The sequence below is a fragment of the Sminthopsis crassicaudata genome, chromosome 1, assembly GCF_048593235.1.
Source record: "Sminthopsis crassicaudata isolate SCR6 chromosome 1, ASM4859323v1, whole genome shotgun sequence".
NCBI lineage: Eukaryota > Metazoa > Chordata > Mammalia > Dasyuromorphia > Dasyuridae > Sminthopsis > Sminthopsis crassicaudata.
Window position 1 is genome coordinate 596,740,585 of NC_133617.1, and position 24,799 is coordinate 596,765,383.

The window sequence follows — 24,799 nt, forward strand, 5'->3', positions numbered from 1 at the left end:
TCTCCCTCTTTATGCCTAAATCATGGACCCATTTTGATCTTATCTTGGTATATGGTGTTAAGTGTGGATCCATATCTAATTTCTGCCATACTAATTTCCAGTTTTCCCAACAGTTTTTTCCGAATAATGAATTTTTATCCCTAATGTTGGAATCTTTGGGTTTGTCAAAGATTAGATTGCTATAGATGTACCCTTTTTTGTCCTTTGTATCTAATCTGTTCCACTGATCTACCGGTCTATTTCTTAGCGAATACCAAATGGTTTTGGTGACTGCTGCTATATAATATAGCTTTAGATCAGGTACACTTAGACCACCTTCCTCTGAGTTTTTTTTCATTAGTTCCCTTGCAATTCTTGACCTTTTATTCTTCCATATGAATTTTGTTGTTATTTTTTCTAGGTCATTGAAATAGTTTCTTGGGAGTCTGATTGGTATAGCACTAAATAAATAGATTAGTTTGGGGAGTATTGTCATCTTTATTATATTCGCTCGGCCTATCCAAGAGCACTGAATGTCTTTCCAATTATTTAAATCTGATTTTATTTTTGTGGCAAGTGTTTTGTAATTTTTCTCATATAATTCCTGACTTTTCTTTGGTAGATGGATTCCCAAATATTTTATACTCTCAACATTTGTTTGGAATGGAATTTCTCTTTGTATCTCTTGCTGTTGCATTTTGTTAGTGATATATAAGAATGCCGAGGATTTATGTGGATTTATTTTGTATCCTGCCACTTTGCTGAAATTTTGAATTATTTCTAGTAGCTTTTTAGCAGAGTCTTTGGGGTTCTCTAAGTATACCATCATGTCATCTGCAAAAAGTGATAGTTTCATTTCCTCATTTCCTACTCTAATTCCTTGAATCTCTTTCTCGGCTCTTATTGCCGAGGCTAGCGTTTCTAGTACTATATTGAATAGTAATGGTGATAGTGGGCAACCTTGTTTCACTCCTGATCTTACTGGGAAAGGTTGCAGTTTATTTCTATTGCATATTATGCTTACTGAAGGTCTTAAATATATGCTCCTGATTATTCTGAGGAATAGTCCATTTATTCCTATACTCTCAAGAGTTTTTAGTAGGAATGGATGTTGGGTTTTGTCAAATGCTTTTTCTGCATCTATTGAGATGATCATATGGTTCTTATTAATTTGATTATTAATATGGTCAATTATATTAATAGTTTTCCTAATATTAAACCAGCCCTGCGTTCCTGGAATAAATCCTACTTGATCATAGTGTATTATCCTGGAGATGATTTTCTGAAGTCTTTTTGCTAATATCTTATTTAAGATTTTAGCATCAATATTCATTAAGGAGATTGGTCTATAATTTTCTTTCTCAGTTTTCGATCTACCTGGTTTAGGTATCAGTACCATGTCTGTGTCATAAAAGGAGTTTGGTAGGACTCCTTCATCCCCTATTTTTTCAAATAATTTATATAACATTGGGGCTAATTGTTCTTTAAATGTTTGGTAGAATTCACATGTGAATCCATCTGGCCCTGGGGATTTTTTCCTGGGGAGTTGATTAATAGCTTGTTCTATTTCTTTTTCTGAAATGGGACTATTTAAGCAATTTATCTCCTCCTCTGTTAATTTAGGGAGCCTATATTTTTGGAGGAAGTCATCCATTTCACTTAAGTTATCAAATTTATTGGCATAAAGTTGGGCAAAGTAACTCCTTATTATTTCTCTAATTTCCTCTTCATTGGTGGAAAGATCCCCCTTTTCATTTGTAAGACTATCAATTTGATTTTCCTCTTTCTTTTTTTTGATCAAATTTACCAAAGGTTTATCTATTTTATTGGCTTTTTCATAAAACCAACTCTTGGTTTTATTTATTAATTCAATAGTTTTTTTACTTTCAATTTTATTGATTTCTCCTTTTAATTTTTGTATTTCGAGTTTAATTTTTGGTTGGGGGTTTATAATTTGGTCTTTTTCTAGCCTTTTAAGTTGTAAGCCCAATTCGTTAATCTTCTCTTTCTCACCTCCGGGGAATTGTTGAGGACTGTGGCTGTCTGAGGCCCCTTGGGTATGAAACCTAAGGGCTCTCAGACTGGGGTTAATATAAGGGGATGTCTCCATTTCCACCTACTAATGTATCCTCCTTTGTGTCTACTAGTCCTTACAGAATGACATTTCACTCAGCTGCCTTTGGGGTGTGATTGATGCTGTAGTTTACAATTTATTTCCCCAGAGGCATCCCCTACAGAGTCTCCACTTCTGCAGTTGATTTCCTTGCAAAAGGCAGATGGCTCCTGGGAACTGGATGAAGCTCTGGCCTCAGTCCTGGATGTGAGTGTTGAGAGAGCACTGGCTGCTTTGCCTGACCAGGTAAGAACCTAGAGAGGAGAGGGCAGAGGGTAGGGGTTTGTACCAGAGGAAAGGACAAGGGAGAGCCATCTGCCTTTGGGTAGAGTGATGGGTGTCATTACTCCTTAGTGTGGCCTGTGACTGAGAGGTTGATGGAAATGTTTTTTAGGCCTTAAAGCACGCTTAGTAGTTCCTCATGTATGGGTGCTCTGTAAACATTGAGAAAAGCAATAAGGGCAGGAAAATGGAAGGAAAAGTAGTAATTCTATCTGGAATTCTTATTTCTGTGGTCCTGGGTGGATTAGGAGCCACCCAAAGGTTTGTCTTCCCACTTCTGGGGTACCCTTACACTGTGGCCTGTGTTCTGTGTGTTCTCTAGAGTAAAGATGTTCCAACCTGGGCCACTATCTTGGCTGTGCTGTGGATGCATAGCTTCAGTTGGGACCAGAGAGAAGAATGGGAACTCCTGGAAAGGAAAGCTGTGGCATGGATCTGTGCTCGATCTGGTAAGGAATCTGCCTGGAGAACCTTTTTCCTCATACATCACAAGACTTACTGTTCCCTCAGATATTACCTCATTTTCCCTTCTGTGGTTGGAGATGGAGGGATTGATTGCCTGATTCCTTTCTGTCCCACCTTTTGATCTTTTAATAGAGGAAAGACTCACAAGTAGTGAGGGACATAGAGGGGATACAAGAAGGTTGGAAATGCCTATGGGAAAGGGTGGTAAGATATCAAAACACAGTAGTCTTGGCTCTCTTCTTCCTTTTGCCAGACTGCTAGCATCAATCCTATATTAGTCCCATCAATGCTCCAAGGGTGAGCCTGAGACTGATCTAACCAGCTCCTCTGCTTTCAAGTATATTGTACCTTAGAAGGATTTCTAGGGCCAGGAAAAATGAAAGGAGAATTTAAGGAATATGAAACAAGAAAGAGCATGACTCTTGGAGGTAATACAGCAGTGTCTAATACAGTGCCTTCTATTAAGCATAAAAATACTTATTGAATGTATAATACAGTGCCTCCTGTTATACATAAATGCTTAATGTGTAATATAGTGCCTCCTTTTATGCATAATAAATACTTAATGTTTCTGGAAGTAGAAATAGTTGGGGCAGGGCAGAATGGGAATATGGCTAGCTAGATTAGATAAGAGCACTAGCACTAGAATCAGTAGGATCAGAAGTTAAATTTGGCCTAAGATGCTTACTAGGTAAATCACTTAACTGTTTGCATATTTAAAATGAGCTAGAGAAAGGAATGGCAAATCATTCTACTGTCTTTGTGATCTCAGTGGGCTTTTGTTGGCAGTCACACATTACTGAAACTATTGAATTATAATTTTAAATAGTATTGAATAATAGAATAATATTGACTTATTAGAAAGAAAAGAAAGAATGAATAAATGAAGGGATATGAAAGGGAATAGGATATACACTTGTGGAATTAATCTACTTTCCTGTTTTTCCTAATTTCTTATCCATCTTCTTGTGTTCATAGATTCTTCCCTGGCTGAATACGTCAAAGCTGCCAATACTCTTCTGAAATCATCTGTGGATCCTGCTGTCTTTGGTCTATGAGAGCAGAAATGAAAATGTTTGTCTTTGGCTGCTGATCCTTATCCTCTATGCTGCTAAAATCTTTCACTGTATGTGCTTTTGTTCTCTGTTCTGACCCATTCCCCATTGATCAGATACTATTTGGTTCAATTCAAGTATTTATTAAAGGCCCTGGTGTCAGTTGGGCATGTGCTAGGAGCTAATGCTGTGAAGTCACAAGTTATAACCTTCTCATTCAAGCAGCGTGCATTCTACTGAGGAAAGCAGCAGGTATACAAATTAGTACATTCAAAAGTATATTTGAAATAAATAAAATACTATTTTTTGGGGGAAGGAAAACTAGGAAGAAGCAACAACTAGGGGAATCAAGAAAGGTCTCTTTCAGTTCCACTAACACTTTAAATGAGATCTTTCCTTGTTTTTAACTGACAATTACTGTAGCTTTTCCCCTTGACCTTTTTAGATTATCCCAAAGCATATTAAATAAAGAGGGTTCCCCCCCAATTTAATCTATATGTGGGTAGAGATTTTAATTTTGAAGAGAGAGTGAAAATTTAGGTGAAGATAGGACATGCATCTATAATGATATGTGTTATTGTATAGCAGAACTACAATTATTTGTATTAGATGACTTTAAAAATTCTTCTAATGCTTTATCTTCCACATTACCTGGGTAAATCCTGTTGAACAGGTAAAGACCCCAAACATAGGCATCTTGAGGGTGACATACATAGGTTTCTCCTAACTCAGTGCCTGGGGATGGGATTGGGAAGAAATACCCAAACTGCACTGGACCAGCCTGATTCAGTCTGTGTAGCCTTTAAATCTTCTACATCAACAAGCATTGATGAGCACCCCATGTCACCTATATAAGCTATTGGAGACACAGAGATTTCTCTACTATGGACTGTTGCCCCTTTGTTTCCTTGACTTGTTCTCTGCTGAACAACAATAAAGGTAAATCTGGGATAGAAATAAACCACTTCCTCTATGATATGAAGGAAAATCCTTTCCTTCCATAGAGGCATATCATAAGGGCATGTTGGCCCTTATATCCCTACTTGCCTTGTATAAGTAACTTGAGTTTTTCAGTACATGTTATTTTCTGCAAATATTCTAGTAACAAGAATAAAATGATTTGCCAATTATTGCTCTTGGCAGTATCTGGTATTTTTTTTTTTTTTTTTTTTTTTTACCTGTTAACAGTATTTTGGTCCTTACACACATAATCTGCTGTCTTGATTGCCTGATCTTCCCACTGGAGAAACCTCATTCCTTCCACTCTTGTTTCTCTCTAAATGTTAAATTGTCTAATCTTTTAGGTAGCGCTCTCTAATTCAGCCTGCAGCCCCAGTTCCCTTGGTTTTGGGATACCTTTGGTTGGCAGGAACTTCCAGGAATATCAAGATGAACCTGCAATTCATGGCATTGCTAGAGGAGAAAGAGCAATGGAATGACCTAACATTCTTAAAAATATTTTTCTAGTTATCTTATATTAGAAGAACATTCTCTGTCTATTTATTTGAAAATATAAAGTCCTGAGTTCAGCTGTACTAACTTTTTTTACTTTTCAAATTTTTTTTAGGGTGACTGGGGGTCCTAAGGAATTAGATCTTCTTGGTTAAGTGTTAGGCTCTTACTAAGTTCTTACTAATTTAAGGACCTTGATGCTCATAGGATGAAGGATCTTATAAATTCTAGAGTAGTCCCTGTGAGGTTTCTTCAGAAGTGTGGAGACTCCTAATATAATAATAGAATAATCTTAATAAGTATGTGTTGGGGATGAAGGGGTAAGGTTGACAGGTTGAGAGGAGAGGGAGGATTTCTTATAACTTGTTAAGGACAATGTCCAAGTCAACCAGAACCACTTTTGTCAACAGGTCTTTCACAGGTTATTAACTACAGTTCATTACAGCAAGGACTTTCTACAAGCCATCACACTTTAGTGAACCAAACAGGTTATAGTTTTTAAGCAAGGTCACTTAGGGGAGTGGCAGTAGTGATTCCTAGGGATTAATGGGTTTTGCAAATTCAATATATATTCTTAGAACAGTACTAGCTAATAGTAGAACTATCTTATAAATCAAATACAATTAATATAGTCAAGATATGATTAATCATCTCATTTTATAGCATTAACTAACATACCTAACACTTCATCCCATTTTTCTTACTTCCCTAACAATCACTGATACCCATTAAATCACAATGAACTGAGTAATGATTAAATTAAACAAAGATGTCAAAATGATCTTGACTATAAGAACTTTCCTAAGATTAAGTAATATGAAATAGTCTAAAAATTTTAAGAGAGTAGTTTCTACAATAATCTTAAGAGATGGAGACCAGCTAACTATCAAGTAATATTAATATAGAAGCTACAAGCAAATCCTAATATAAAGGACATTAAGGAAATGAGCAAGTGTAAAACAGCTTCTGAGGTACTTTGAGAAATTATTTGGGAAATAAGATTCTAATCAAGAATAGGAGGAGCAACTCTGAGCTTGGGAATAAGGAAACAGGTTTTTCATCCTACCCTGTCTCTGTGATTTTGAGAAGATACTTTATATGGGAGAAAAATATTAAGGTATACTGAATACCATTATAGAAATATATTTCCATTCTATATATGCATATCTATTAAGAAAAAAGGGAGATAATAAGTGCTAATTAGCATTTATTAAATACCTACTATGTGTCGGACACTGTTAAACACTTGGACGACTATATTTGGATGAGAAGGACTCAAATGAAGTCACAGAAAGAGCTGAAAGGGGAAGTGATTAGAGTTAAATGATATGAAGGACAAAGCATCAAGGGAGGAACTAACACTATATCAGTGGGGTCAGCCCAGCTTTTTCAATAAACATTTCTCTCTGTAAATTTCTAGCCTTGAAACTGGTATTTGAGAGTTGTCCTAGCTACATTTGAGGTGCAAATTAATTCAATCCAGCAAAAATTGATATCATGGACTCTATTTTTTCTTGGGGAAAGAAATCATCATGCTCTACCCTGGTTCCTGAAGTGTCTTTGTTGGATGGTAGGGCTACATCATCTAGGGAGAGGTGAAGCTCATGCTCTCCTTTTGTGGAATCAGGCTAACAAAGGGGCTATGATTTTCCTTAATCTGTAGAGTTTTCATATTTAGAGTTTTCTATTTTTTCTATTTCTCCTTAGGAATATATCTGAACAAAATTCAGTTTTCTTGTCAGATAAATGAAGGGACAAGAAGTAAAATACATAGAAAAAGGAAAAAAAGGAGGCTGTTAGTAGATTCTGAAGTGAGTGAAAAAGCTCCTTGGATATGGACTGCTATTAGAATAATGTACCACTTGTTATCTCTGTCCTTTGAAAGACTTGATCATCACATTACACTTACTCCCAGTTTAAAACAGTCCTTTTTTTGCATGGGGAAACACCTTGAATAACCTTATTTTCTAAAAAATTAAGACTTGTTTGCCCAAGGATTTATGAAGGTTCTACTCTTGTTTATAGATTTTAGGAGTTAAACATTTTTGGTTAAATTATTGTTTATGTCTAATTTCCTTTTACTTTTAAAAGTTAAAAAAAAGTCATATATATTTTTGAGAAAGCAAGGTTATGTTCCTTTACAGGTTCTGGGTCTTTCATTTTACACCTAGTTTCTACCAAATTGCTTTTCAGTTGTCTCAGTAAATTCTTTTTTTTCAAATAATGATTTATTATCCCAAAATATTAGGTCTTTGGAGTTGTTAAACACTAGATTACTATGGTCATTTAATAATGTGTATTGTGCATCCAATATATTTTACTAATCTATTTCTTAGCTTTGTAATAACAATTGAAATCTAGTACTTGTAAGCTACCTTCCTTCAACATTTTTTTTTCAGTTTGCTTGATGTTCTTGTTCTTTTGTTCTTTCAGATAAATTCTGTTATTATTTTTTTCCATTTCTGGAACTTTGTTGTTAGAGTGATTGGTATGGCATTGAATAAGTGGATTCATTTAGGTAGTAGAATTGTCATCCAAATTATTTTGGCCCAGCCTACCTGGGAGCAATCAATGTTTTTCCAATTATTTAAAACTTATTTTTTTGTGTGAAGTGTTTTGTAATTGTGTTCATATAGTTCTTAGGTTTTTCTCTACACAGGTATCACCCCAAGTATTTTATATAGTTTGTAGTTAATTTGGTTTTTTAAATTTATTTTTTTATTATTAATTTTATAATTATAACTTTTTTTGACATTACATATGCATGGGTAATTTTTTACAGCATTATCCCTTGCACTCACTTCTGTTCTGAATTTTCCTCTCCTTCCCTCCACCCCCTCCCCTAGATGGCAGGCATTCCCATACATGTTAAATATGTTATAGTATATCCTAGATACAATATGTGTGTGCAGAACTGAATTTTTCTGTTGCACAGGAAGAATTGGATTCAGAAGGTAAAAATAACCTGGGAAGAAAAACAAAAATGCAAACAGTTTACACTCATTTCCCTTTGTTCCTTCTCTGGGTGTAGCTGATTCTGTCCATCATTGATCAATTGGATCTGAATTAGATCTCTTTCTTAAGATATCCATTTCCATCAGAATACATCCTCATACAGTATTGTTGTTAAAGTGTATAATGATCTGGTTCTGCTCATTTCACTCAGCCATCAGTTCCTGTAAGTCTCTCCAGGGCCTTTCTGAAATCATCCTGCTGGTCATTTCTTATAGAACAATAATATTCCATAACATTCATATTCCATAATTTACCCAACCATTCTCCAATTGTAGGGCATTCGTTCATTTTCCAGTTTCTAGCCACTACAAAAAGAGCTGCCACAAACATTTTGGCACATACAGGTCCTTTCCCTTCTTTAGTATTTCTTTGGGATATAAGCCAGTAGTAGCACTGCTGGATCAAAGGGTATGCACAATTTGATAATTTTTTGGGCATAATTCCAGATTGCTCTCCAGAATGGTTGGATTCTTTCACAACTCCACCAACAATGCATCACTGTCCCAGTTTTCCCACATCCCCTCCAACATTCATCATTATTTGTTCCTGTCATCTTAGCCAATCTGACAGGTGTGTAGTGGTATCTCAGAGTTGTCTTAATTTGCATTTCTCTGATCTGTAGTGATTTGGAACACTCTTTCATATCAGTGGATATAGTTTCAATTTCATCATCTGAAAATTGTCTGTTCATATCCTTTGACCATTTATCAATTGAAGAATGGTTTGATTTCTTATAAATTAGAGTCAGTTCTCTATATATTTTGGAAATGAGGCCTTTATCAGAACTTTTAACTGTAAAAATGTTTTCCCAGTTTATTACTTCCCTTCTAATCTTGTTTGCATTAGTTTTATTGTACAAAAGCTTTTTGATTTGATGTAATAAAAATTTTCTATTTTGTGATCAGTAATGATCTCTAGTTCTCCTTTGGTCACAAATTCCTTCCTCCTTCACAAGTCTGAGAGGTAAACTATCCTATGTTCCTCTAATTTATTTATGATCTCGTTCTTTATGCCTAAATCATGGACCCATTTTGATCTTATCTTGGTATGTGGTGTTAAGTGTGGGTAGTTTGTAGTTAATTTGAAGTGGAATTTTTAATAACTAGTTAGATAGCTAGAAAGTCTAAGTGAAGTAATCCAAACTCTCAATCATGTTTCTTGCTCAGCTCCTTCTATATTCTTTTGCTTTCATACCTATTGCTAATTACTTGAACCATTTCTTTAGACCCTCTGCTCTATTTTGAAGTTCCTTTTTATCTATTTCACTATTACTGTTGCCCAAGAGATGGGTGACTGATAAGAAGAGGGAAATTCTGAACTAATTGTTTCCTCAGAGAATTTATTGAATACATCATGTCTCAAGAGCTGTTTCAGGGAATCCAAAGAGCTTTCTGGCTTCTGGAACCTCTGAGGAAGCAATTCATAGGATATGTCTTGGTTATACAATCCCTCAGAGACTCCCTGACTGATAAATAATAATATTGGGGCTCTTCTAGTGAGAGCACAACCTTCCCTGCTTTCAGTAGCCAGGAATAAATGAATGTTAGGATACGGATGATAGTATTATATCATTTGGTGGGGGAAACAACCTTCCACCAAGACCTGCCACAATCACAGATGAACAGTATAAGTACCTAGACTAATTGTCCATCTGTCTTCCCCGCTTTCAAACTTATTGAAAAAAGGAGATGAACAGGACCATATGATCATTTGAAGGTTATGAAGGGACTCCATCCTACTAGGAAGTCCACTGCAATATAGCAAAGACACAGATCTATTAAAATGGGCACTAGATTGGTTCTTAAGTGCAGGGAGTAGAAGATTGACTTCCTTACACCTGAATCTTTAATCATTATAAAAGTCACTTAATACTGTAAGAGAAATAAATCTAGTCCTTACTTCTCCTACCTCTTAGAAGGATTTTATCTTAGACATCCTGATCTATGGAATCTCATTTCCTCTGTTCCCTTGACTGAATATAATGAGGAATATATTCAAAATAAACCCGTACATAGAATCTAACATTATAGGAGTTAAGTTCCTTTTAGCTTTAAAATTAATGATGACATCTATTATTTGTTCAGCATTGTAAAGTTTATAAATACTTTCCTCACAACTGTGTCAAGTTAAACAATTTTTAAGTTAATTATTGCCATTTTACAAACACTAAAACTGATTTTAAAGAATGAAAGGAACTTGAAACTTAATAAACATCAGAGCTAGGAGTCAAGTCAAATTCATTTCCTACTGCAAAAACCTTTCTATTACTCCACATTGATTCTATGACATGAATAATGACAAATATGATTAAAAATGTGATTTTTTTCAAGGAATTGAATTCATAACGTGGGAATTACTCCACGCTAATATAGCTCAAGCTAATTTTTAACTTAGTTATTATAAAATCAAGCATTTTTACAACATTTTAGCATTGGAATCTTTTAATTCACACATTTGCTTCTTAAATGTTATCTTCATTTTATAGCTGAGGAAAGTACAGAGCTATTCTATGATTTGCCCAGATTGATAAAATTAATAAAGATTTGAGACAAGATTCAAAATTAAGTTTCCAAAACCAACACAATTCACTTTGTCATGCTTCCTTGAGAGGACATACATCCCAGAATTTCCTAAGTCCATAGCAGTTAATTGACTTGCCTATGTCAAGAGGCATTTTTCTGGAATATTTGAATTGTTGACTTCCTACCTCCAAACTCAAGACAATATTATATTATGCTATAGTTATATGATTAATGACAACTCGACTTTCATGTTTTATGTCTATTTGGAAAGGAGGAATTGGGACAGATTAATCAGGAAGATTTCTTGAAGAAGGTAGCTTTTAAGCCACCCTTTAATGTATTTCTGAAATTTCAAGAAGCTGTGACCTCTAAGTGTCCTGAGGGTAGTAGGACTACAAAATATGGGAATACAATGAACTATACTGCTTTGTAATACATCTCTCCTTAAAATGGCTTGAAGTAATACTGACAATAGAAAGAACATATCTGTATAGTACTTCAAGATTGTGTATGTTTTTATGGCATATAGTAGGTGTTTGAGAACGTCTTATATGGAGCTATGTAACAGATATTTTGAGTTAGAATTGGAGCCCATTATACCAGGAAATCAATGCTGCAACAGACATAGAAATAATCTTGATCAATGGTTTAATGGGCAGAAAACTTGAGAGAAATTAGGAGGTATGATTGATAAAAAGCAAAATCTTTCAATTTTTCTTGAAACTCTCTGGGGTTGAACACCCAGGAGTGTATTTGCAATCAGTGAATGGATATTAGCCTTAGAGCTGAGTGTTATCAATTTGTTCCCCCTTATCCAAACAGTCATCCACAGAGAAGATTTTGATTATATACCTTGTGGGAGGAGGGTGGATCTACCTTCAGAGCCCACACAGTTAGATTTCAGTAATGTGGCAGAGTGAGAAAAGTACTAACTCTGATTTCAGGACAAACTTCTATTCCAAGCTCTACTCTTATTCTTGCCATTTGTAAAATCTTGAACAAGACCTTTAACTTTCCTAAGTCATAATTTTTTCATTTGTAATATATGTACTACTTATCTCAAGAAATTATTAAGTCTTGAGGAACTGTAGAAAATGTGTCTTTATTATTAACTTTGTTTGCTCTAAATCTTTGTTATCATTGACTATTGATTGAATACAAATGCCATCCTTAATGCATAGTGAGACTAAGCCAAAGAAAGAAAAAGCCTATATAATAAACATTTACAAATTTTTAAGGCAATGAGTTACTTTGAAATAATTTATGCTAGTCTAATTTTCAGTCAGGTGGATCTGAAAGGCAGGCAGGTTGATAAGATGAGTATGGCAGAATCCTAAGGATCAATTATTTTCTATTGCAATTAAGTTGGTTGCCAAGAGTGAAAACAATTGGCAGCTATAAGTCCAGTTTAGTATATGGAGAAATCACTGGAATTCCAGCATTTGCTCCCCATACTTTTATGCTTACCATATTTGATCAATTTACCAATCAAATTTGGGGATATAAATGTGCATTAACCCAGATTAAAATAGTTTTATAAGTAAGAATAACAATGTTTTATTAACATATATAATAATGACCCCATATTCTTGTGCTCTAATGGTAGTAAAATTTGTTACTTTTCAGTAATTTTCTGTCACATCCAACTCTCTGTGACCTCATTTAGGATTTTCTTGGCAAAGGTACTGGAGTGATTGGCCATTTCCTTCTCCGGCTTATTTTACAGATGAGAAAACTGAGGCAAACAGGTTTAAGTGACTTGCCCAGGGTCATGCAGCTAGTAAGTGTCAGAGGCAGATTTAAACTTGTTTCTTGACTCCAGGCTTGATGCTCCAGCCATTTTGTCACCTGGCTACCCAGTGTGGAAATTACCATGGTTTTATCAAAATGGTTCTAAAGGAGGGTAAATTTTGGCAGGTCCCTTCAAAATGGAAAGGTTTCAGGTGCCAAGTTATTGTAAATAAAATTTGCTTTGCTAAGTTTACATCGATTTTTATCTCAATTGGTTTCAGGATGTTGAAATTTCTGGCCACAGCAAATTCAGAAACCATTTGCTATGTAACATGTTATTTTTTATCTCAGCAGAGGCAAAATACATATATAGTGAAGTTGTGTATCCTTCTAAATTTTGGAGAGTATTCATGATGTCATAATCAACTTTTAATCATTTCTTTTGATTTCAGGGTGATTGTATTTGATCAAGCTTTGATAAGTTTTAGCAATGAAAAAGAAAAATCAAAGGGATATTTCCTTTTTTTTTTTTTTTTTTCTTTCCTTATACCTTGGCTTTCAAATTTAATTAATGTTGCTATGTAGGGCATGGCTGTTGTTCATTCAGCATTCCCTCTGCCCATTGCATGAATGCCAAAGATGCTTTATTGCATCTGTTAGAACAGTTAAGCTGTATTTGACACACTTCAATTGTCTTTAATCGTTAGATCATTTGTTGGGAATAGGAGAGGGAAAGAATAGGTTCGTAAACCACAACTATAAATGAGAGGTAGCTAGAACTTTATTGCATGGTGATGACAAAAAGGAAGCATTTCCAGAGTGTGAAGATAGGAATTTATTTTTATTTTTTAGTGCAGTGACTGCCAGCCTCAGACCTCAGCTTAAAGTACAATGCTAATCTGTGCTACTCACATGACACCCCTATGATCCCTTTTCCATAGGGCTTCTCTTCTGGGACCCAAGACTTCCCACAAATATCAATTGGAGCACAAGTCAGATTTTTCAATGGATAATTTCTAGATATTCTTGCAGGATTCAGTTGTCCTTAGGACCAGTAATATTGTACATTCTCTTGTCACTGAATTTGCCCTAGGTATTTTAGCAAGAAACCTGATTATTCAGACCATTGAGACATAGAATTTTTGTATCAAATAGTCATTTGATAACACATTCAAATCTCTTAACAAATGTTTGAATTCAATATAAACCTAGACATTTATTAAAATAGGCTTTCATTAATTTCTTACTGTCTGTTCTAAATTCTAGAAATACAAAAAAGGACAAACAGTTTGCACTCAGGAGTACATATTTGAATGTTGGAATATAACCAGATACTTACAAGATACATACATAATAGATGAAATCAATTTGCAAGAAGTTGGAGAAGGAAATGGCAAACCCTTCCAGTATCTTTTCTAAAAAACACTAAATAGAGTCGTGAAGAATCAGACATGAATGAAATGATCCAAAAATAACTTTGAAAGAAGTATTTGCATCTAAGGAATGGAAAGAAAGCCTTCTACAGAATGCAGAATTTGAACTGAATTTTGAAGGAATCCAGACAGGCAAAAATGAAAGGGCCAGATAATTTCAAGCATGCAAGGATAGTCAATGAAAATGCATAGATTGAAGTTGGAGTATTTTGTTAGAGAAACTAAAAATATAACAGTAGAGATAATAGAAGAAGTATTTAAGATATAAGAAGAATGGGAAGATAAGCATTGATTGGGTTATGAAGAAATGTAAGTTCCAAACATAACTTTAGATTTGATCCTGGAGATAATAGAGAGCTACTAGAGCTCAGTGGATAAAAGGATAACAATTAGAGCTTTACTTTTTTTTTTATTGAACTAAGTAGAAAATAAAAACAAAACAAAACAAAATAGAAAAAGAAAGATCAGGAAAGTAAAACAATATTTTCATGTGCCCAGCACAACATCAGGGAAAATTCAAAATATATAACAATATATTTCCATTTCAATAAAGTATAAATAATAAGAGAAGAGATTATATTTGTGAGTGTCCATTTTTCCTTTGTTTCCTTGTAGGTTATTCTTTTGTTCTCTGCTGCGAAGTTTTTACTTTATTCTTTTTTTCCCCTTTCATCTTCCCAACCTTCCCCAAGCAGGCTGTAGTTAAAACACAGTTATGTATACACACACACACACACACACACACACACACACACACACACACATACACAGACATAAATTTATACATATGTACATATACACATATATATTCATCTATAAATATTCATGTCTATCCATAGCTCACATATATACATATACACACATGCACATATATACTCAGACACACACATATATGCATATTCATTTATCCATTTGTAAACATGCATCTAAAACAATATAAATATGTTTGACATACAATATAAATTTCTTTTTTGAGTAAATCTTTAAGTTTGAGTTTGTCTAAGATCAATGATTACAAATACATTTTTTCTAAAAAATTCTATTCCTTGTCCTTGTTGTAGTGTCTCTGTATATCTCTGCTAACTCTTCTACTTGAATTCTGCTCCTTATCTTGCCTTACTATTACTTAAGTTCTCTAACTCATAGATTCACTCTCTTATCTTCTCCCCCTACCCTTTCCTTCCTTCTTCATTACATTCTCATTCTTCTACATATCTCATGCTACTCCTGTTAATCTAAACACTCTTCTGTACCCCATCTTATCCTACAGCACCCTTTCACTCCTGTTTATCCCTTTTCCATTAATCTATACACTTTATCCCACTACCATAACTCTATATATTCTTCTATATCCCACCTTATTCATTATCTTTTGCCCATTAATCTTGTCTCACAAACATAAATGTATACATCCTTCTATATTCCACTCTATCCTATTCCCTCCTCCTTACTTCTTTATAGATTTTGAAGAGCGTTATGCCCTTTGTGGTATATGCATTATATGGCCTATTTAACCCATTTCCAATGTGTATAGGTTTTCAGAACTATGAGTCTTCCTCTTCCCTCTAGTGCCTTTGTCCATTCTTTTTATGGACCTTATTTGTATAATTTAATTGCAATTTTTACCCTTTCCTAGACAGTTTTACTTTTTAGAGTCAGATCATACTCAACTCTGCCCCAATTTTTCTTTTGAGCTATTCAATTACTGATGTCAGTCTTAAACATATATACATGTTCATGTTAAATTCCTTGAAATTAATCTTTGATATTGGTTCTTGTATGTTAAGTTTTCTATTAAGTAGCAGGGATTCTCAAACTACAGCCTGGGGCCAGATGCAGCCACTGAAGTTGTTTATGCAGCCCACCAGGTTATGGCAAATTGGCTGAGGGGCGGAGACAGAGTGTGAGTTTTTGTTTGTACTATAGTCCGGCCCTCCCACAGTCTGAGGGACTATTTAAAAAGTTTGAGGACCACTGTAAGGTTTGGTTGAGACAAAGTCATGAAAATCTGCAAATTCAGTAAATGTCCATTTTAAAAAAATAACATTCCTACATGTTTTCAACTAAGGATTTCTTTGAAATAGTGATTGGTAGATTTTTTCTATTTCTACTTTCCCCTCATGTTCTACTACTCCAGAATAATTTCTGGGGATTCTTTCTTGTATTATTGTGTCTAGATTATTATTATTATTATTTTTGCTGAGGCATTTGGGGGTAAGTGACTTGCTCAGGATCACACAACTAGGTTGATTCTTTTTTTTTTTTTTTTTGGTCACAGCTTTCATGTAGTCTGATTATTCTTACTAATTTTCTCTTTTTGATGTGACTAGATATGTTGGTTTTCTTATATTTCACATTCTGTTCTATTTTTTCATTTTTTATATTTCACTTTGTTATTTCTTGTTCTCTTAGAGTTTCACTGGCTTTATTTGCCCAATTCTGATTTAAAAAAAAATATATATATATATATATATATATATATATATATATATATATATTCTTCTTTAAAACTGTGGATCTCCTTTTCTAGTTGGTTAACTTTTCTTCCACAATATTGTTTTTCTTGGATGGTTTTTATATTTTCTCCAATCTCTCTTATTTGATTTTAAAAATTATTTTTGTGTTCTTCTATTCATTTTCTCAGGACAGGTAACCTTTTAATGTTAATCTTTGGGGTAGAAGAAACTTTTTTTTTTAATCTCCTGCTCTTCCCTTTTCCCATAGTAATTTTCTACAATTGGATTCTTTCTTTGCTGATTTTTTTGAGAGGTATTAATATAAGCACCTCTAAACATGGGATTGAAAAATGTTGCCTCTAGCTTCACCTTGAGTCTTCTCTCCAAACCTCAAACCAAAATCTCTGCATTCCTCTAAGTGTCCAAAGCTAGCAGCATTTCTGCCCTACTGCTTCTGCACTCACTGACTGCTGGTAACTTTTCAACCAGGGCTACATCTCTGCAGCATAGCTGGGACTGGTGTTCCTATTCAGCAGAGATTCCTTCAGTCTTTCTGGACTCAGACCCCTGACTTTCCCCACTGTGCTGGGGGTGAAAGTTACTGTGCCTGAAGCTCCAGCCAAACCAGGAAGTTCTCCACTTGTTATTTCTGTGGAGCTACCCTGGAGGTTTTTGCACTTCACACTAGTTAATCATCAGCTTGGAATCTTAGTTGTTCCAGGACTCCTGTTCTGCCCAAGTTTTCTGTTTTTCACAAGTCTATGTTTTCCCTATGTTTTCTTCTATTTGTAGGGGAAATCTGAAGAACTTCAAATTTACTAAACAACTCGAACACTTTCCCAGAATCTTCCTCCTCGACCTTTACTTTTGAAAGAATATTTGACACCTGAGTGAAGTACAGTTTAGAGTGGCTAGATACCAATCAGAGAGACCATATACAAGACAATATTAGTACTTTAGATGAGAGATGTTGAGTGCTAGGGCTAGTGTTGTGACTGTGTGGGTATAGAGAAGGGAACAAGAAGCTTAACAAGCAAGGTAGAAGGGACATTTAACAATGGGTTGTATATATGGGGTGACAGAGAGGTTGTAAGCCTGATGACTAAAAAAATGATAGTGAACTAAATACTATTAGGGTAGTTCACAAAGGAGGAGGCTTTAAAGAAAATACAATAAGTCATGTTTTGACTCATTGGGTTTCAGATGCCTATGGAACATTTAATTTGAGAGTTCTAAGAAACATTTGGAGATGCATAACATGACGATGATGTTGATGATGATGATGTTATAGAAGAAAATTATGATTATGACGATGAATAATTGACTTGCCTAGGATTAGACAATTTGTAAAGAGATATTTGGAGATGCATAATTGGTTGACGAAGACATTGGTAATGAGGATGATGAAGAGGAAAATGATGATTATGAGGATGAATAATGGACTTGTGGTCAAGGCGGAGCCAAGATGGCGGAGAAGAAACACACGACTCTGTGAATGTCCTCACTCCCTCATAACCAATTAGATAAATTAAGTCTCAAAATAAGCCCTGGACTGATAGATACCACAAGGACTGGAAGCATGACTTACCAGCTGAAGAGAATCTGGAGTTTCAACAGAAAAGGTCAGTCCCCAGGGGAGGAAGAAGAGAGGCCAGCACAGACGGCTGGGTGCTAGCATACTCTGCCGATCGCGCTGGGGAGGGCTCTGGGATCAGAGAAGCCACTGAGTTAAAGGAATCTGGCACAGGCTGTTAGCCCTTCTCTGCTAATTATTTAGCAGTTCAGAAGAGAAAGCTAAAATACTTTAAAAACTCAGATTAGATTTTCCCCGGATCCTGGAGGTGACTCAGCAGATCTCGGCACCAGGGGGTGTGGCCTCAGCTCCCACCTGAGAATAGTTAAGAGATTGACAAGTGGGCGGATATGGCCCAGGGCAACACACACTGCCTAGTTTAGCTGGAGGGAGTGGAACTCAGCTCCAGGAAGTCCCAGAAAAGCGGAACCTTTGAACTAGGGACCACGGTTTCTGGCAGACACTTCCAGTTGGAGCACAGGGGCTTTTCACGTCACCTGCTGCAGACATCCACTCCCCACCCGGACACATAGGCTGGGCTTCGTGCTGTCTTCACTATTCTACGCCCTCGGGGCACAGCAGTGCTAATCACCTCTGAGGCACTTCCAGGGAGGGGGTGGGGAACTCTCTCCCAGAGCTCTATCTTAGCTCAGGCGCAGGAGCCGCTGCATCCATCCGGTCTGGGAGGAAGCTGGTAAAGAAGTAAATAAATAATTTCCTACCCCAGGGACAGACCCCAAAAGATTTTTTAAATATGAGCAAAAAAGCCAGAAAAACCATAGATTCCTTCTATACAGAGAAAGAGCGGGTATCCAACCCCGAGGAAGTTAACAGCAGAGAGACAGCAGATAACAACCTAAAGGGGAACGATTCCTGCCCCCCATCACATAACTCTCTCCTAGAAGAGACTCTTAAAAAATTAAGGGAGTTTGAAGAAAAATGGGGAAAGGAAAGGGAAGCTATGATAGAGAATAACAACGTCCTGAAATTGGAGTTGGAAAAAATAAAGAATTCACAGGAGATGCAGGAAACAAAATTTATGAATTAGAAAAGGTTAAAAAAACACAGGAAAGTAGGATTTCTGAATTGGAAAAGATAAAAAAGTCTCAAGAAAATAGAATTTCTGAACTGGAAAAAGAAAATAATTCTCAAAAAAAAATTAGGGAAATGGAAAAAAATTCAATAGAGCAAAATAATTCATTTAAAAACGAAATTGGGCATTTACAAAAAGAACTAAAAACTGTGAAAGAAGAAAATAACTCCTTAAAAGTCAGGATGGAACAAATAGAAATGAATGATTCACAGAGAACCCAAGAATCAGTCAAACAAAACAAAAAAAAATGAGAAGCTGGAGAACAACGTCAAATACTTACTGGGAAAATCTATAGACCTGGAAAATAGATCTAGGAGAGATAATCTGCGGATCATTGGACTTCCCGAAAACTATGACCAAAAAAAGAGTCTAGATTCTATTTTACAGGAAATTATCAAAGAGAACTGTCCAGAGATAATAGAAACAGAAGGGAAAGTAGATGTGGAAAGAATTCATCAAACTCCTTCTGAAATAGACCCTAAAAAAAGAACACCAAGGAATATAGTGGCTAAGCTGCAGAATTACCACACAAAGGAGAAAATCCTGCAAGCAGCTAGAAAAAAACAATTTAAATACCAAGGTGCCACAATAAGGGTCACCCAAGATCTGGCTGCCTCCACATTAAAAGATAGAAGGGCCTGGAACCTGATATTCCATAAGGCAAAAGATCAAGGACTGCAACCAAGAATGAACTACCCAGCTAAGTTTAGCATCTTTTTCCATGGAAGAAGATGGTCATTCAATGAAACAGAGGAATTCTATATGTTTCTAAGAAAAAAACCAGACTTAAACAAAAAATTTGATCTACATCCACAAGACTGAAGAGAAACAGAAAAAGGTACACAGAACCCTTGAGAACTGTAACTCTGTTGTGGGTATATAAAAAGTACTCAAGGATAATTTGATTTTACTGATATAAAAGAAAAAAAGGGGGGTGTAGTAAAGGGAAGGAGGTCGGTTCAGAAAAAAGGGAAGGAATGATAAAAAGAGGGAAACTACATCCCAGGAAGAGGCATAGAAAATACACCATATCTGAGGGAACTTAGTGAGGGGGAGAATCATTGTGTGAATCTTACTCTCATCAGGAGAGGCTCAAAGAGTAAATAATTAACATATTTGTTTTTCAGAGAATTTTCTCTCACCTCATTAAAAGGGGGGAGAGGAAAAGGGAAAAGGAAAAGGAGAATAAGTGAAGGGACTTGGAGGGAGGAGGGAGGGATACTAAAAAAAAAAAAGAGGGAGGGTTGCGCGTCACAAGGGGGGTCTGTAAATTAAATATCGGGGAGGGGGATCAAGGGGGGTCAAGGAAAAAAGCATAATCTGCGGATAATACGATGGCAGGAAATACAGAATTAGTAATTTTAACTGTAAATGTAAATGGGATGAACGATCCCATCAAACGGAGACGGATAGCAGATTGGATCAAAAAGCAGAACCCTACAATATGTTGTCTACAGGAAACACACTTAAAGCAGGGAGATACATACAGAGTAAAGGTAAAATGTTGGAACAGAGCCTATTATGCTTCAGGTAAAGCCAAAAAAGCAGGGGTAGCTATCCTTATCTCAGATCAAGCAAAAGCAGAAGTAGATCTCGTTAAAAAAGATAAGGAAGGAAACTATATCCTGCTGAAAGGTAGCATAAATAATGAAGCCATATCAATACTAAACATATATGCACCAAGTGGTATAGCATCTAACTTTCTAAAGGAAAAGTTAAGAGAATTGCAAGAAGAAATAGACAGTAAAACTAATAGTGGGAGATGTCAACCTTGCACTCTCAGATTTAGACAAATCAAACCACAAAACAAACAAGAAAGAAATTAAAAAAGTAAATAGAACATTAGAAAAACTAGGTATGATAGACCTTTGGAGAAAACTGAATGGCAATAGAAAGGAATATACTTTCTTCTCAGCAGTTCATGGATCCTATACAAAAATAGACCATATATTAGGACATAAAGATCTCAAAATTAAATGTAGGAAGGCAGAAATAATAAATGCCTTCTTCTCAGATCACAATGCAATAAAAGCTACATTCAGTAAAAAGTTAGGGGTAAATAGACCAAAAAGTAATTGGAAACTGAATAATCTCATCTTAAAGAATGACTGGGTGAAAGAGCAAATTATAGAAACAATTAACAATTTCACCCAAGATAATGACAATGATGAGACATCATATCAAAATCTTTGGGATGCAGCTAAAGCAGTAATAAGGGAAAATTTTATATCTTTAGAGGCTTATTTGAAGAAAATTGAGAAAGAGAAGATTAACGAATTGGGCTTACAACTTAAAAGGCTAGAAAAAGACCAAATTATAAACCCCCAACCAAAAATTAAACTTGAAATACAAAAATTAAAAGGACAAATCAATAATATTGAAAGTAAAAAAACTATTGAATTAATAAATAAAACCAAGAGTTGGTTTTATGAAAAAGCCAATAAAATAGATAAACCTTTGGTAAATTTGATCAAAAAAAAAGAAAGAGGAAAATCAAATTGATAGTCTTACAAATGAAAAGGGGGATCTTTCCACCAATGAAGAGGAAATTAGAGAAATAATAAGGAGTTACTTTGCCCAACTTTATGCCAATAAATTTGATAACTTAAGTGAAATGGATGACTTCCTCCAAAAATATAGGCTCCCTAGATTAACAGAGGAGGAGATAAATTGCTTAAATAGTCCCATTTCAGAAAAAGAAATAGAACAAGCTATTAATCAACTCCCCAGGAAAAAATCCCCAGGGCCAGATGGATTCACATGTGAATTCTACCAAACATTTAAAGAACAATTAGCCCCAATGTTATATAAATTATTTGAAAAAATAGGGGATGAAGGAGTCCTACCAAACTCCTTTTATGACACAGACATGGTACTGATACCTAAACCAGGTAGATCGAAAACTGAGAAAGAAAATTATAGACCAATCTCCTTAATGAATATTGATGCTAAAATCTTAAATAAGATATTAGCAAAAAGACTTCAGAAAATCATCTCCAGGATAATACACTATGATCAAGTAGGATTTATTCCAGGAACGCAGGGCTGGTTTAATATTAGGAAAACTATTAATATAATTGACCATATTAATAATCAAATTAATAAGAACCATATGATCATCTCAATAGATGCAGAAAAAGCATTTGACAAAATCCAACATCCATTCCTACTAAAAACTCTTGAGAGTATAGGAATAAATGGACTATTCCTTAGAATAATCAGGAGCATATATTTAAGACCTTCAGTAAGCATAATTTGCAATAGAAATAAACTGCAACCTTTCCCAGTAAGATCAGGAGTGAAACAAGGTTGCCCACTATCACCATTACTATTCAATATAGTACTAGAAACGCTAGCCTCGGCAATAAGAGCTGAGAAAGAGATTCAAGGAATTAGAGTAGGAAATGAGGAAATTAAACTATCACTTTTTGCAGATGACATGATGGTATACTTAGAGAACCCCAAAGACTCTGCTAAAAAGCTACTAGAAATAATTCAAAATTTCAGCAAAGTGGCAGGATACAAAATAAATCCACATAAATCCTCGGCATTTTTATATATCACTAACAAAATGCAACAGCAAGAGATACAAAGAGAAATTCCATTCCAAACAAATGTTGAGAGTATAAAGTATTTGGGAATCCATCTACCAAAGAAAAGTCAGGAATTATATGAGAAAAATTACAAAACACTTGCCACAAAAATAAAATCAGATTTAAATAATTGGAAAGACATTCAGTGCTCTTGGATAGGCCGAGCGAATATAATAAGATGACAATACTCCCCAAACTAATCTATTTATTTAGTGCTATACCAATCAGACTCCCAAGAAACTATTTCAATGACCTAGAAAAAATAACAACAAAATTCATATGGAAGAATAAAAGGTCAAGAATTGCAAGGGAACTAATGAAAAAAAACTCAGAGGAAGGTGGTCTAAGTGTACCTGATCTAAAGCTATATTATATAGCAGCAGTCACCAAAACCATTTGGTATTGGCTAAGAAATAGACCGGTAGATCAGTGGAACAGATTAGATACAAAGGACAAAAAAGGGTACATATATAGCAACCTAATCTTTGACAAACCCAAAGATACCAACATTAGGGATAAAAATTCATTATTCGGAAAAAACTGTTGGGAAAACTGGAAATTAGTATGGCAGAAATTAGATATGGATCCACACTTAACCCCATATACCAAGATAAGATCAAAATGGGTCCATGATTTAGGCATAAAGAGGGAGATAATAAATAGATTAGAGGAACAGAGGATAATCTACCTCTCAGACTTGTGGAGGAGGAAAGAATTTATGACCAGAGGAGAACTAGAGATTATTATTGATTACAAAATAGAAGATTTTGATTACATCAAATTAAAAAGTTTCTGTACAAACAATACTAATGCAAACAAGATTAGAAGGGAAGTAACAAATTGGGAAAATATTTTTAAAAACAAAGGTTCTGACAAAGGTCTCATTTCCAAAATATATAGAGAACTGACCCTAATTTATAAGAAATCGAACCATTCTCCAATTGATAAATGGTCAAAGGATATGAACAGACAATTCTCAGAGGAAGAAATTGAAACTATATCCACTCACATGAAAGAGTGTTCCAAATCACTATTGATCAGAGAAATGCAAATTAAGACAACTCTGAGATACCACTACACACCTGTCAGATTGGCTAAGATGACAGGAACAAATAATGATGAATGTTGGAGGGGATGTGGGGAAACTGGGACACTAATACATTGCTGGTGGAGTTGCGAAAGAATCCAGCCATTCTGGAGAGCAATCTGGAATTATGCCCAAAAAGTTATCAAACTGTGCATACCCTTTGACCCAGCAGCGCTACTACTGGGATTATATCCCAAAGAAATACTAAAGAGCGGAAAGAGACATATATGTGCCAAAATGTTTGTGGCAGCTCTTTTTGTTGTAGCTAGAAACTGGAAGATGAATGGATGTCCATTAGTTGGAGAATGGTTGGGTAAATTATGGTATATGAAGGTTATGGAATATTATTGCTCTGTAAGAAATGACCAGCAGGAGGAATACAGAGAGGCCTGGAGAGACTTAAATCAACTGATGCTGAGTGAAATGAGCAGAACCAGAAGATCACTGTACACTTCAACAACAATACTGTATGAGGATGTATTCTGATGGTAGTGGAAATCTTCAACATAAAGAAAAACCAACTCACTTCCAGTTGATCAATGATGGACAGAGGTAGCTACACCCAGAGAAGAAACACTGGGAAGTGAATGTAAATTGTTAGCACTAATATCTGTCTGCCCAGGTTGCATGTACCTTCGGAATCTAATGTTTATTGTGCAACAAGAAAATGATATTCACACACATGTATTGTATCTAGACTATATTGTAACACATGTAAAATGTATGGGATTGCCTGTCATCCGGGGGGAGGGAATAGAGGGAGGGGGAGATAATTTGGAAAAATGAATACAAGGGATAATATTATAAAAATATATATATATAATAAAAATTATTAAGTAAAAAAAATCTATGTCAAATTAAAAAAAATAATTGGTAAACATTTAACAAAATGAATAAAGCACATATTTAAATAAATAAAACAAAAAATTTTAAAAGGAAAAAAAAAAAGA

General features: G+C 35.1%; 1 protein-coding gene across 7 annotated transcripts in view; it reads left to right on the forward strand.

The window, feature by feature from the left end:
• Positions 1 to 24,799, forward strand: part of LOC141551130 (von Willebrand factor A domain-containing protein 5A-like) — a 150,037-nt gene that overhangs the window by 124,952 nt on the left and 286 nt on the right. For 6 of the 7 annotated variants that reach the window (XM_074282438.1, XM_074282439.1, XM_074282440.1 and 3 more), the window contains 3 exons: positions 2,202 to 2,338; positions 2,697 to 2,823; positions 3,818 to 5,024. The exons of the other annotated variant lie outside the window; for it this stretch is intronic. In XM_074282438.1, coding sequence (XP_074138539.1) covers positions 2,202 to 2,338; positions 2,697 to 2,823; positions 3,818 to 3,897 — 344 coding nt within the window. In that variant the 3' untranslated portion in view covers positions 3,898 to 5,024. Of the gene's footprint in view, positions 1 to 2,201; positions 2,339 to 2,696; positions 2,824 to 3,817; positions 5,025 to 24,799 lie in introns of those variants that run through there. 7 annotated transcript variants of the gene reach the window in all.